This window comes from Tachysurus fulvidraco, chromosome 4 (assembly GCF_022655615.1).
Source record: "Tachysurus fulvidraco isolate hzauxx_2018 chromosome 4, HZAU_PFXX_2.0, whole genome shotgun sequence".
NCBI lineage: Eukaryota > Metazoa > Chordata > Actinopteri > Siluriformes > Bagridae > Tachysurus > Tachysurus fulvidraco.
In genome coordinates this window covers 15,882,382-15,896,168 of record NC_062521.1, presented here as the reverse complement: position 1 = coordinate 15,896,168, position 13,787 = coordinate 15,882,382, and the positions used below count along the sequence as shown (strand labels likewise).

Sequence of the window (13,787 nt, the reverse complement as noted above, 5' to 3'; positions counted from 1 at the left end):
GACTGATAGCAAGCCATTCTTTCATAATCACTTCTTGGAGTTTGTCAGAATTAGTGGGTTTTTGTTTGTCCACCCGCCTCTTGAGGATTGACCACAAGTTCTCAATGGGATTAAGATCTGGGGAGTTTCCAGACCATGGACCCAAAATTTCAACGTTCTGGTCCCCGAGCCACTTAGTTATCACTTTTGCCTTATGGCACGGTGCTCCATCGTGCAGGAAAATGCATTGTTCTTCACCAAACTGTTGGATTGTTGGAAGAAGTTGCTGTTGTAGGGTGTTTTGGTACCGTTCTTTATTCATGGCTCTGTTTTTGGGCAGAATTGTGAGTGAGCCCACTCCCTTGGATGAGAAGCAACCCCACACATGAATGTTCTCAGGATGCTTTACTGTTGGCATGACACAGGACTGATGGTAGCGCTCACCTTTTCTTCTCCTGACAAGCCTTTTTCCAGATGCCCCAAACAAATGGAAAGGGGCTTCATCAGAGAATATGACTTTGCCCCAGTCCTCAGCAGTCCATTCACTATACTTTCTGCAGAAGATCAATCTGTCCCTGATGGGTTTTTTTTTGGAGAGAAGTGACTTCTTGCCTGCCCTTCTTGACACCAGGCCATCTTCCAAAAGTCTTCGCCTCACTGTGCGTGCAGATGCGCTCACACCTGCCTGCTGCCATTCCTGAGCAAGCTCTGCACTGGTGCCACTCCGATCCCGCAGCTGAATCCTCTTTAGGAGACGATCCTGGCGCTTGCTGGACTTTCTTGGATGCCCTGAAGCCTTCCTTACAAGAATTGAACCGCTTTCCTTGAAGTTCTTGATGATCCTATAAGTTGTTGATTTAGGTGCAATCTTAGTAGCCACAATATCCTTGCCTGTGAAGCCATTTTTATGCAACGCAATGATGGCTGCACGCGTTTCTTTGCAGGTCACCATGGTTAACAATGGAAGAACAATGATTTCAAGCATCACCCTCCTTTTAACATGTCAAGTCTGCCATTCTAACCCAATCAGCCTGACATAATGATCTCCAGCCTTGTGCTTGTCAACATTCTCACCCATTACTGAAATGATCTCAGCAGGTCCTTTAATGACAGCAATGAAATGCAGTGGAAAGGTTTCTTTGGGATTAAGTTAATTTTCATGGCAAAGAAGGACTATGCAATTCATCTGATCACTCATCATAACATTCTGGAGTATATGCAAATTGCTATTATAAAAACTTAAGCAGCAACTTTTCCAATATTTATGTAATTCTCAAAACTTTTGGCCACGACTGTATAGTCCAAGCTAAATGTATAATGTTATTTATGTCTGTACTTTTGAGAGTCACCAACAGCTGGAACCAAATTCCTTGGCCAATAAACCTGATTCTGATTAATATTTATATAACAGAAAACACAGATGACACTGTGATGGGAACAAACAGAAAAACTTTATTGATGCAACCGTCCAGTACCTGAGAGTGACTAGATCATAAACAGTATGCAATCTAACAGTATTTTGGTTAAAATAATGAAATACATATGTCTTCAGCAATGTGTTAATGTTTCCCTGCTACTCTGATTGTAAACTTACATGTTAAATTATTTTCTGTCTATGCTTACATACTCTAAATGGCTGCAGTTGGACTGGTCCAAGATTTGTCTTTTCTCTTTTCACTTCTGATAGTAAAACCACTTGTCAACTGAAAAAGAAGAGAATCACAATGTTTTTTTATACCTTTCATTTAAAACATGACATTTCTCTTCACTTAAAAAAATAAAAAACACCTGAATATTAGATTTTTGCCTCAGGAGAGAAACTGTCTTAGTTCACTATCATACAAATAAACAAATAAAAGTCTACTAGGTAAAGGCTTTACAGCTGTTTATAAGTAAAATATATTGGACAGAAATACAGAGCTACTGTTTAATCTGAACTCTCCATGTCATTGGTCATTTAAAAATATACACCATTTATTTACAGATGGACACAGAAATAAATTTGTGTTTAATAACCGAGTAAAAAAGAAAAAGACCCACATACCCGAGTCTGGGATACATGCAGCATTGCCACAGGGACAAGTCTGAAATGAGCAAAAACAGCATGTAAAGACATTAAAAAAGACTGAAGGCTTATGTATAATAAATCCTGTTCTGAAATGTTTTAGTCCACACCCCTGACAATGTGCACACAACACACAAAAATGAATAGCAACATTACTAGAGAATATTCCTTACTGCCACCATGCAAACTGAAAATACTGAAAACAAAGAATGATCCAAAAAAATTTTTTTCTCGTTTATTATTTGCCTAATAAACTAAAACAGGCTTTGAAAAATCCTTTAAAAAATTGTACCCTGTAGCTAATTATCAAATAATATCTAAATCTCCAAAAATAATAGGTTAGAATAATAGGCTTAGAGATTTTATGCTAAAAAAAAATATGTTAAAGTTGAAATGCTTGCCAATGTCGTTTAGTTTGTTTCGTTTGGAAACTGTATTTAGATCTACTGTGTAAATTAGCTAAGACAGAGGAATAACAAACTAGTCGAGCCTGTAGATTCTAACTGTTTGGTTTTGTCACCCTCATCAGTAAGTAAAGAGAAAGGTCAGGGAAATGGAAAAGAAAGCACAAAAAATTTAAAGGCTTTAAATGCCAAGCTTTTTCCATTCAAAGAACGATTACCTTACAGAGATATTCCACCCATCTATCTATATACAGTGGTGTGAAAAAGTGTTGGCCCCCTTCCTGATTTTTTAAAATTTTTTTTGAATGTTTGTCACACTTGAATGTTTCAGATCAAACAAATTTAAATATTACAAGGATAACAAGTAAACACAACATGCAGTTTTTATGTGAAGGTTTTTATTATTAAGGGAAAACAAAATCCAAACCTACATGGCCCTGTGTGAAAAAGCGCTTTCCCCCTAAACCTGATAACTGCCTTTATGTTCTTTTTGCTCAGCAGTGGTTTTCATCTTGGAACTCTGCCATGCAGGCCATTTTTGCCCAGTCTCTTTCTTATAGTGGGGTCATGAACACTGACCTTAACTGAGGCAAGTGAGGCCTGCAGTTCTTTGGATGTTGCTGTGGGGTCTTTTGGGACATCTTGCATAAGTTGTTATTTAAATCATTTCTTGATTGCGAACAGGTGTGGCGTTAATCAGAACTGGGTGTGGCTAAAGACAGGACCTTGTAGGTTTGGATTTTGTTTTCCTTTAATAATAAAAACTTCATTTAAAATCTGCATGTTGTGTTTACTTATCTTTGACTCATATTTAAATTTGTTTGATGATCTGAAACATTAAAGTGTGACAAATGTGCAAAAAAAATCAAGTAGGGGCAAACACTTTTTCACACTACTGTATATACATTTCAAAAGATTTTCCTATGAAAAAAAACTTTAGAAGGAAAAAGTTCTTACGCTATCAACAAATGCCTTGGCGTCCTCCAGTGAGCAGCAGAATGTACTGCCTGGCTCCGACACACAAGTGTTTTTACTACACAGAAGAGACAAGAGATCAGGAAATAATGTATGACAAGAGATCAGGAAATAATGTATGTTGATGTTCAGGGTTCAGTATCTTTTCAGATTTCTAAGCTACATAATTATCTATTAGACTTTGATATTTCTTTATGGAAAGACTGTCTAACATGGTCCACATCAGGGCTTGATGTTCTGTAGTTTCATGGCATGTTCAGAAGTCCACATAAAAAAATTTATTTTTGTGCTGATGAGTAGATTTAAAAGGTTACTCTGATATATATTTAATCTACAGCTGTGATTACATACAGCACTTACTGGAAAGGCTGTGCTGATATTCAGCATAACCACTCTCTTGCCCACGAGATATTGTTTTTATTCTACTTTTCTATAAACAAGAAATTAATATAGATTAAGTGACGTTTCAGGTACAATATGTCCAAATGTTCTCTTTATTTTTGCTGTACAAGCAGAAATGGATCTCCGAGAAGCCAAATGCAATTTACAGCATGTCGGCTAGCTGGCTCACATTGATTTTTAAATTCACATTAAAGGTTGATTCCAGTAAAATTAACGTTGTGTCATGTCCTTTTTAACTTCATCAAATTGCTTTCATATTTATAGTATTAACTGATGTCTCCAATACTACTGTAGTAACACTTTTGACATTATATATGGAAAACACAAGCAATATGAGTTATAAGCAGTAAAACACCCCAGTGATATTTTAGGAAACACAGGCAACTCATCTGCCAGTCAAATTAATGGACTGCTAAGAGTTAGTCATTTGCTTCAGAAAACAAAAGAGCACAATTTCCTGAAATCTTTAAGCATCACAAAGAGATTTATAAAAAGAAATTGAAAAAGCTCTTACCAACTTAAAGCTCCTGCGCTGGTCTGTTGCGATATAAGTGCTTTCCAGAAGTCATGAGTGCTTTTGATGGTCTTAATAGCAAAGTCCTGTATTTAAACATAAATGAATTAAATAAATAAAAACGTTAACAGCTTGTACTGAACTTATTTTCAAAACATGCGTATTGAGATGATATCCAATGTAATAAAAAGGACCATAACATGGCAGCACTTGTCAGTGACCACATGGTGACTTACTTATAACAGGAGACCTTGTTGGGCTGCGTTTGTTTGTTTGTATATATTGGCCCTATTTGCATGTTCCTGATACTGTGAACATTAATTAATCTGTCTAGTAAATATCATTCTACTGTCAAGTCAGATCAGATGTCAGCAGCAGGTGATGCACTAATAGTGTATTAATTGTAATCATCTACATAAGGTAAAAATGTCTTCTGAAAAAGTCAATAAAAAAAGGCAGTAGGGTTTTTTTTTTTTTTTTTTTTTCCATTCTGTGAATTGGCCAACCCTCTGGATTCTCCTGGGTGCATGTTTTTCCCTTTTTCTATTGACCTAAACACTGGAGAACAAAACATATATTTCACCTTGTCTTTAAACTCCCCATTGAAAGCAAACTGGTTTTCAGGCTTTCCGTCTGGTACTTTGTACCGTCTAAACCAGTCCACAGTAGCTTCAAGGTACCCAGGCTTGAGTCTCTGGACATCAGTAATATCTGAAATAAACCAGGCAAATGAGAACAATACCTTTCTAACAGAAACTCCATGCCAATAAAAGTCAGCGATTCAATAAAAGTGATTTATATCTGAGAATTTATGCCTATATCAAAAAAATTTAAGTGGGACTTTAAAAAACATTTACCATTCAAGTCTTTTGCTTCTGGGTCATCAACATTAATTCCAATAACTTTCCAGTCTGTTTCACCTTCATCGATCATAGCCAGTACACCCAGAACTTTCACTTTAATCACTTCTCCTCTGGAGCATACCTAAAAAAACAGGCATTTCTTTATACTACAACAGAGACCCACACAAGGAACATAATATTACAATTAACAAACAAATTAATACAAACCTTGCTGCCAATTTCACAGACATCAATTGGGTCATTGTCCCCACAGCATCCAGTGTCACAGTCTTTATGACCAGGGTCTTCCCAGGTCTGTCAGAAGGTGGGAAAGAAGGTTAGAATCACCAAGATACACCAAGCAGATTCAGAAAACCAGGTTTGAAACCGATTTTAAAAACTTAGCTAATTGGTGCTTCATTGATTTGATATTTATTGTACTCTGAGTATTTCCTGAACAGAAATGGCATTTGAGTCTTAACAGTCATAACAGGGTGTGGTATTGCATATGTGTTGTGGTCGTGTGTTTCCATAAATGGAAAGAAATCTGGGAAAACCAGCAGGTAAAGTGTGATTATTTTTTCTTACTTATTCTTGTTGAAGGTTGATCTTGAACCTTTTTTTAAGTTCTGAAAGTGCAGACTGAATATACGTGAGCCTGGAGCTTAGTTAAAATTCCACCTGCCTCTTGTATCTTCCTCCACACTCTCACAAAACCAGCTACTTCATGAGGATAAATTATTTATGGAAGTTTCTTAATGCACTATGATAACTTTTAGCAAAGAAATGTCACTTATACACTTATATATTCCTTACCTGAGGAATTGCACCATAGTTCCAGATGTATCCTTTATGTGGGAAAACGTTGGCCACATAACGCAAATTCCCCTTTTTCACATCCTGCTTTATTGGGTTAAGTGGGTCCTTTGTGGCAATCTGAGAATGAATGCACTTTTTAGCACGAAGTTAATCATAGTCACAACACTGTTGGCATAATTATATAATACTCTACGAACATTGATAGTGGCACAGTTAATTCATTCATTCATACAGTGATTCATTCATTCTAGTCATACCTCCATTTTTGCATTTGTCCATCTGGGTACCTCCACAACCATGTGGAAAATGTTCTGTGGAATAAATAATTGTTAAGGGAATTTCTGCTCATGATCTGTTATTTAATCCTAAAATGTTTATGACTAGTATAGCTTATTGCAAAAGGAAAACTATTCCAGTGTAAGCACTGTGCTAAAATGTTGACAATTTCTTGCAGCAATAGCTACAAATATTTCGAGTTGAGAAATAGCCTTTTATTATGTCTGGAGAAAGGCTATTTATTTTGAAATCATTGCACCTATAAAGTGAAGTTACACAAATCTCAGTAGCTTTGACGGAAGAAAAAAAGGCAGAAGTCGTGGCCTAATGGTTAGAGAGTTTGACTCCTAACCCTAAGGTTGTGGGTTCGAGTCTCGGGATACCACGACTAAGGTGCCCTTGAGCAAGGCACCGAACCCCACCAACTGCTCCCCGGTCGCCGCAGCATAAATGGCTGCCCACTGCTCCGGGTGTGTGTTCACGGTGTGTGTGTGTGTGCACTTTGGATGGAGAGAACAAATTCTGAGTATGGGTCACCATACTTAGCTGTATGTCACACTTCACACTTCAAACAACCATGTTGCAAGAACACAATACCTGGGCTTCATCTGCATACATGGGGATGTCATGGAATGGTGAAATGTATTTTCCATCTTGGTCCTCTGTTTAGAGAAGAGAAGAGAAAAAAACTTCTCACACAGATATTTCAAAAGGGAGGTCTACAGTCCATTCTTCTTCATTCTCTTTCAACAGTGCCACTTTATGCACTATTTACACACCATAATGCACCTGGACACTTTAAGGACAATCTTTAAAAACCATACACATTTATGTATATACATTATTTCTTCATATTCTCCATATATTTCATATTTTATATAGTTTTCTTATATAGTTTATACTTTCGCTTTTTTTATTCTTATACCGGACAGATGCATAAAGCACATAAAGCATTTCACTGCATATCATACCCTGTATGTTTGTATGTTCAAATTTGATTTGATTTGATTGGTGTAGGTCCAGATTCTTCTCAATCAGATAGAAGATTTAAAAACACTTTTATCTGATTGAGAAGAATCTGATAAAATATTGAAACCACTGATGAAAACACTTTCACTTTCATAATTTGTTTAAGGCACTTTCAGCTTAGTTTTCGTTTTGTAACAGACCCAAGTTGGCGTTAGACAGTCTTTAAAAACTACTTTTTTCAACGTCCCCGGTAATATTACCGAATCATGAAAAGTTGTACTCGATAGTAGGGTGTATTTTTAAATCAGAGTGTTAGCCGTAGCTACCCTCAGCATCCAAGCTACCTTCCACTTTCTCTTGGCTCTGACGAATCTGTTTCTATTTATTCTTAAACACACACTTTCTTGCTATATATTTCTATATGAATGAAACAGCTCTAATGGATCTGCTGGTCCGCAATGACATTTGACAACAAGAAGCTAGCATTTTCCCTTTAAACGCAGTCAGGATACCGCTAGCTAGCGTTGAGCTAAAGCTCGAGCTTGATATGTTTGCGCTCACGCAGGACTGTATGGACCGTTTCAACCGTTCGCTGATGAATGATGCAACTGTAGCCAAGGCAACACGTGGCCCAATCTCGATATATTGATTCAAAAGAAAAACAGCATAATGTTTGTAAGGTTTCTTATAAATTAAAAAAAAAATTAGAAACTCACTATAAAACACTCTGTAGCTTAGAGTGTTGGGATTTCCTCGTTCTTCGATTGAGTAGCTCATGGCTGCCGGTGGAAAGGCGACTCAATGACGTGTGACTCAAAAGTTCAACAAACGCCTGCGTATGAATTAAGAATCGAAACTCAGACAATGGCCCTTTTCCACCAGGATGAACCGAGTGCTGGTTCAGAGCTAGTGCTGCTACGAAATTGATTCCACTGAACCTTCTAACCTTCTAAATGAACCGGTTTGCTTTTCCATGCGAGTCATCACAGAGCCGAGTCTGACGTCACTGTATACGACTCTGGCTCCGAACCAGACACACACGTATTATACCATATACGGAGCAGGACTACAACTCCCATCAGCCACTGCATCTCACTGCACTAGTGTTTCAGTGGGCTCTCTAGCTGAATCAGTATCTGGTGTACACGAGTTCAGACACTTGGTGGAAAAGGGGAACTAGTGCATGAGCAAAAAACCCTGAAACAAGTGGGTTCATTTCATTGCATTTCAGCTCAGAATCAAATTTTACGTGAATTATCTTTGATTGTCTTCTTTTTTTTAACTCAAAGGCACCAAATGTACACTAGATGATCAAAAGTTTTTCGGACATCATTTGTGCTTTCGGAATATCTTATTCCAGTTGCATTGCTTCCCTTTGCTTTTATAATAAATTTGTGTTCAAATCCACCAACCATTATTGGTCAAGTTCTAGGTGTGATTTGTGGAGACCTGGCAACCCAGTTAGCATTAAAGCTCACTTCAAAGGTGTTCAGTGGGTTTGAGTTGCAGAACATTTGAGTTCTTACACTCAAACCTTTTGTCAGGCAGGAACAGGTTTGAATCTTTTAGTTCTACTGAAGTAAACTGTAATACTGCATCATTACATTCTAGACAAATTTTGCTCAAATTCCTGCTAACAACCTTTTGGCTATATAGTGAAAAACATTACAGATCCTTAAATGTGAAATGCCATAATGCTTTAAAAAACGTGAGATTGCTACTGCAATGAAAGGCCACGGCTTTATTCAGGAACAGAATATTAGGCTGCCACGTGGTTGTGAAGTGGGACGCACCCGCAGCCATTCGAAGTCTAAATCAGGAAACACCCAGGATCTAGTACTGGACCCCTCTCTCCATCTTCACTGTTTTTATGCACACCTTTTTTACACTGACACTTTAAACTCTGGACTGTCACTGTCACTTTAACTCTGGACTTGCACAGCACAGTGCCACTTTATACACTATATACACTATTTACACACCATACAGCACCTGGACACTTTAAGGACAATCTTTAAAAAACATACACATTTATTTTTATACATTATTTTTCCACTTCTACTTTTCATATTTTATATAGTTTTTTATACAGTTTATACTTTTTTATTTATCTATCTCCTTTTGGTTTTGGTTTATTTTTTTTATCCTAAATTGCATTCCTTTTTTATGATTATATACCGGACAGATGCAAAAAGCATTTCACTGCATGCCGTACCCTGTATGTATGTGTATGTGACAAATAAAATTTGATTTGATTTTGACCCGAGTGGCCACGTGGTTGTGAAGTGGGACGCACCCGAGTGGACACGTGTTCAGCTACTGTTTAGCGCTCATATCCTCCGGAGGCGCTCTGCTTCCTGCCTGGCGGAGGGAGGGACGGTGCTGACGGCTGGGAGGACGAGTCAAGCGACAAGAAAGCCTTTGAAAAAAGCTAGAAAAGAAGGCAAAGGGGCCCGGGTTCCATCTTCCGTCGGCGTTACAACTTTAGCTCGACCAGCTCAGCGACCCAGTTGAATGCAATGTCGTCCAGTCGTCAGCATAGCGAGAGCAGGGCCATTCCGACCAGGACGGTGCTGATCAACGATTCAACGCAGCTACCTCACGATTATTGCACCACTCCTGGAGGCACTTTATTTTCAACTACCCCGGGCGGTAATGGCATTTTAAGGCGTGCTTTTGCTACTTGGGCCAAAATTCACATGCAGGAGATTGTCACTTGTTGTTCACTCTGTGGCCTACTCGCCTCGATAGAAAGCTTAGCGTTTTCAAAACAAAAACAAGGGCTGGAGTTTAAATGGCGCCCTACTTCCTATCTAGGCTCACTAGTTAGGATGGTAAAGAATGACTTCTGCGCTCTGTAGACTGCGCGCTGTGTCCAGTAGTGTGTTATTTGGGAGGCGGCCACAACACTCGCGCAGCCCTTCTTTGTGTTTAAAGTGCCTTTATTGGTTACTTTGCAGCGCAGTGATTGAGATTTGTCCAATCAAAAAAAAGATCGAGATCCATTACAACAATAGTATACGATGGTTGACGTTCAGCTTGCAGCAAGCATAGATTGTTTACCAAAAAATAGCCTGAACACATTTAGAGATTTGCTTATTATTATTATTATTATTATTATTATTATTATTATTATTATTATTATTGTATATTAGATACAATTCTATTACCTGAATATTGCGTAAAAATATTTGAGGAAGGCATTCATGATTTTGTTAAAATATGTTTGCTACTAATATTTAAAATAATGCAATATCTAGTTAACTGATGTGTGTTTTAATATCTGGATTATTTGCTTTAAATTAATTAATTTATATATTCCATTTAAGTCAACTGTTGTGTATTCAGAAAGAGGAAAATACTGGCTGTGTTTTGTTTTGTGCTTCATTGCAGGCACCCGGATCATCTATGACCGTAAATTCCTGTTAGACCGGCGTAATTCTCCTATAGCCCAGACTCCACCAGCACACCTGCCCGTCATCCCTGGAGTGACGAGCCAGAACATCCTGAATGAGAAGAAGAAGAATGAAGCTAATAACATCAACAACCACGATGGTAAACCAGGAACAGGTTTGTCTTTCCACTCATTTAAACTTCAAACCTATGACTAGACTGCTGTTAATCAATTAGACGTGCTGTTCTGTGTTTGTTGTAAATGTCAGGGTTTTGGTGCTCATATAATATTTTTACTTTGTGTTTCAGGTGAAGATGCTCAGTTTGAAATGGACATCTAAAGAAGAGGAACCAACGTGAAGAGCAATTAATAACCTGGCATCCATGTGCCAGTGGCTTGGCTTGTAGAAACCAATGTTGTGAGCCCTTTCCTTTAGCTCTCTCTAGCTGTTGGTTGCTAAATAATCATGGGGATAGTCGAGTCCTGTTGGCCCAGTGGGCTGCTGGAGCCCTGAAAGTTATCAAAAGATTCTGATTTGTTTGGTTAGGTTTCAGGGCTACCAACAGCCATACATGCTTTAGACACACAGCAAGGGAAATGTCTGTATGTAAGTGCTAAAATGTAACAGTTGATATAAACAGATTCCCTTGCAAAGCAGCCACCAAGAGATTTCTTCATGGTAATTTAGTGCCGTTTTCACAGTATGGTAAATGATCCAAAATGGCCACTCGGTGTCTTTCATTCAGACATCTACTTATCAGTGCACATTCAGTTGCCTCCTTGTTGTTTCATCATTTTCAATAGTGTCAACCCTTTCAGTATATTCTGTTTTTGTTTCCATAAAAGCTCTAGTAGCATTGACTAGCATCATGCACTTTTTGGTTCAGATATAGAGAGTACTTATTTTCATTCCAAGCCATTGAAATGGGCTTTGATGCATAGTTGGATCCCCCCTTTTTTTCTTTTTTCTTTTTAATATAAATGTGCTATTAGAAACTGCAGATTCAGCATGGGAAACTAGTTTTATAAATTGCCTATACCATGGGCCTTAAGAAAAAAAATGCAATTGGAATCCTGCCAAATTTGTACCTGTTCTTTATTCAACTTAAGCAAATCTGTTGGAAAAATTATTGATGATAAGGTGTTCTTCAGCTTGTGATATTTTGTTCAGTTTTCAGATTGAGCCTATCAGCAATATAATTTGCCCCTGCCTTTGAATTATTAGTAAATCCTGATTATACTTGAAGTATTTTCCATCAACATTGTGGTCACTGAGTCAAAGAAAAATAACATTTACTGTAGTACAAATGACGCAAAATTATTTGTTGGTCAAAGGTAACGACATCATGCACAGCTTTGGGCCAGTGAATGGATTAATAGGATTTTATAAATAGCCCCTTTCCAGAGCTGGTCTCAAGATGAACTTATGTCATGTACAATATATCACTTGGCTATTATAGGTGAAATAACAGGGAGGTATATGTATAATAATTGCCAGTTGTGACGTCTACTTTTTGCTTTCCGTTTGCTACTATTTACAAACCTGCAACATCGGATCAAAGGTAGGAAAGCACTGAAGTGTTGTCAGGAAGTTTTCTCTGCTATTATGCATCAGTGATAATGCAGTTAAAATGATAACAGCATTAGAGACGATGAATAGTATGCCTGACAATTGATTTATTATTATTATTATTTGTTTTGATGGCTCCAAAGCTTGAATGAAACATTTCCAATACTCCTCTATGCACATTCTTTAAAGCTCTTCTGTATCTTATCCTAAGCTCAGATGTCAGCATTATAAAAAAGAATTGTTGTATTTCTGTGAACTTTCTTTTTTTTTTTTTGGTTCCTGATTCCTCATGGGAAATATTTAAGATTTTCCACAGCAGAGCAAAGCGATTGTCATTAAGTGACTTAAAAGAGAATACAATTCATTCTCTGCTTTACACCTTTTGTGCTTAAATCGTTCATTTGTATTGTTACATGAGTCTCTTGACCCATGTCACAGCTGTGACTTAAACAAGTTTAGTTCTCCCTTTTTCCTCCCAAATTCTACCACTTTTTCTTTTCTGAGATTAGTTTTAAGATGTTTATCGGAATACATTTATATTTTTGGAGACATGTTGGTTTATTCTTTTTCTCTGCTTTAGAGGTAAAAGGTTTGGGCTTGCAGCGATATATTGGTTGAAATGGGATAAGTGATTGGTTAACTTGAATTGTAGCCGATTGATTTACTGGCTCATAATTTTTGCTAAACACAGCAAACTCTGATTAATTCCCAACCATTTTATTTTTTATAAAATTTGATTTTACAATTGAACTTCCATTTCAGATTTAAATACCAATTGTCAAGATGAAACGTATGTTGAAGCAAATGGTGGCGTATTTGCTGAATGTACTCTCGTAATGTATTGTGAGCTCTCAAATCCAGTGTCGGTCAACCTCTTAACTGAAACGTTGTGTATTTTTACACATCGTATCCAATTGGATTACAGAAATTGTACATTAGAGACAGATGGACCCTTTAAGAGCATTCCCAGATTCATTTACCAAATGGCATACAAAAAGTGGCTCAAATAATTTTTTTTTTGTTCTGTAATTGAGACCCTGTAAATTTGCATCAATTTAAATTCCAATGCCAGTGGACACTATAACAGCAAACTCAATAAAATTTGCTTGGGAAAAAGTCTGGATCTGTATTTTGTTTTCTAGGGTTAATATTTCAACTTGGTTTAGATAACCACTAGATGGCAGAATGGGTGTGGGTATAGTTGTATGCTTCTAGTTACTAAACTTCAAAAGCAAATCCAACTGATGGCTGAATGTTTGATATACATGGTATACCATTTGGCCAAAAGTATGTGGACACCTTACAATAACATAAATGCTTCATCCCATTCCAGATTTAACCATGTTTCCATGGAGTTTGTGTTGTGCACAGGAGCTTTTTCATGGACCATGTTTGGACCTCTTGGTTCTAATTAAGTGAAATCTTAATTCAACAGCAAATCTAGTTTTCCAGCTCAGGGTTTTAATTTTTTGCTTTCATGATGTCTGAATGCAGATATTTTTGTGTAGCACACATTTTCGGTAATATTAATTGTAGTGAATCTATTGGGTATTATATCAATCACCCAGTGGGAATTGC

The 13,787-nt window shown here is 37.4% G+C and overlaps 2 protein-coding genes across 2 annotated transcripts; one reads left to right on the top strand and one right to left on the bottom strand.

The window, feature by feature from the left end:
* Nucleotides 1-1,411: 1,411 nt before the first annotated feature.
* On the bottom strand, nucleotides 1,412-8,258 carry ppa1b (inorganic pyrophosphatase 1b). The gene is made up of 11 exons (XM_027142248.2): nucleotides 7,962-8,258; nucleotides 6,874-6,938; nucleotides 6,258-6,311; nucleotides 5,998-6,117; nucleotides 5,410-5,496; nucleotides 5,197-5,323; nucleotides 4,923-5,050; nucleotides 4,340-4,425; nucleotides 3,406-3,481; nucleotides 2,024-2,063; nucleotides 1,412-1,682 (listed from the first exon to the last, which is right to left on the bottom strand). Exons 1-11 carry the CDS (start codon nucleotides 8,020-8,022, stop codon nucleotides 1,654-1,656), a joined length of 873 nt encoding a protein of 290 aa, XP_026998049.1. The 5' UTR covers nucleotides 8,023-8,258; the 3' UTR covers nucleotides 1,412-1,653.
* Nucleotides 8,259-9,581: 1,323 nt separating this feature from the next.
* eif4ebp2 (eukaryotic translation initiation factor 4E binding protein 2) lies at nucleotides 9,582-13,325 on the top strand. Its single transcript, XM_027141939.2, has 3 exons — nucleotides 9,582-9,897; nucleotides 10,639-10,815; nucleotides 10,948-13,325. The coding sequence occupies exons 1-3, from the start codon at nucleotides 9,765-9,767 to the stop codon at nucleotides 10,977-10,979; spliced, it is 342 nt and encodes a 113-aa protein (XP_026997740.1). The 5' UTR covers nucleotides 9,582-9,764; the 3' UTR covers nucleotides 10,980-13,325.
* Nucleotides 13,326-13,787: the final 462 nt, after the last annotated feature.

Coding starts and splice junctions, on each gene's coding strand:
- eif4ebp2 (XM_027141939.2), top strand. CDS start 9,765: ATGTCGTCCAGTCGTCAGCATAGCGAGAGCAGGGCCATTCCGACCAGG. Junction 9,898..10,638: donor ATTTTCAACTACCCCGGGCG/GTAATGGCATTT, acceptor GCTTCATTGCAG/GCACCCGGATCATCTATGAC. Junction 10,816..10,947: donor CGATGGTAAACCAGGAACAG/GTTTGTCTTTCC, acceptor TTTGTGTTTCAG/GTGAAGATGCTCAGTTTGAA.
- ppa1b (XM_027142248.2), bottom strand. CDS start 8,022: ATGAGCTACTCAATCGAAGAACGAGGAAATCCCAACACTCTAAGCTAC. Junction 6,939..7,961: donor AAGCTACAGAGTGTTTTATA/GTGAGTTTCTAA, acceptor TTCTCTAAACAG/AGGACCAAGATGGAAAATAC. Junction 5,051..5,196: donor AGAAGCAAAAGACTTGAATG/GTAAATGTTTTT, acceptor GGTTTATTTCAG/ATATTACTGATGTCCAGAGA.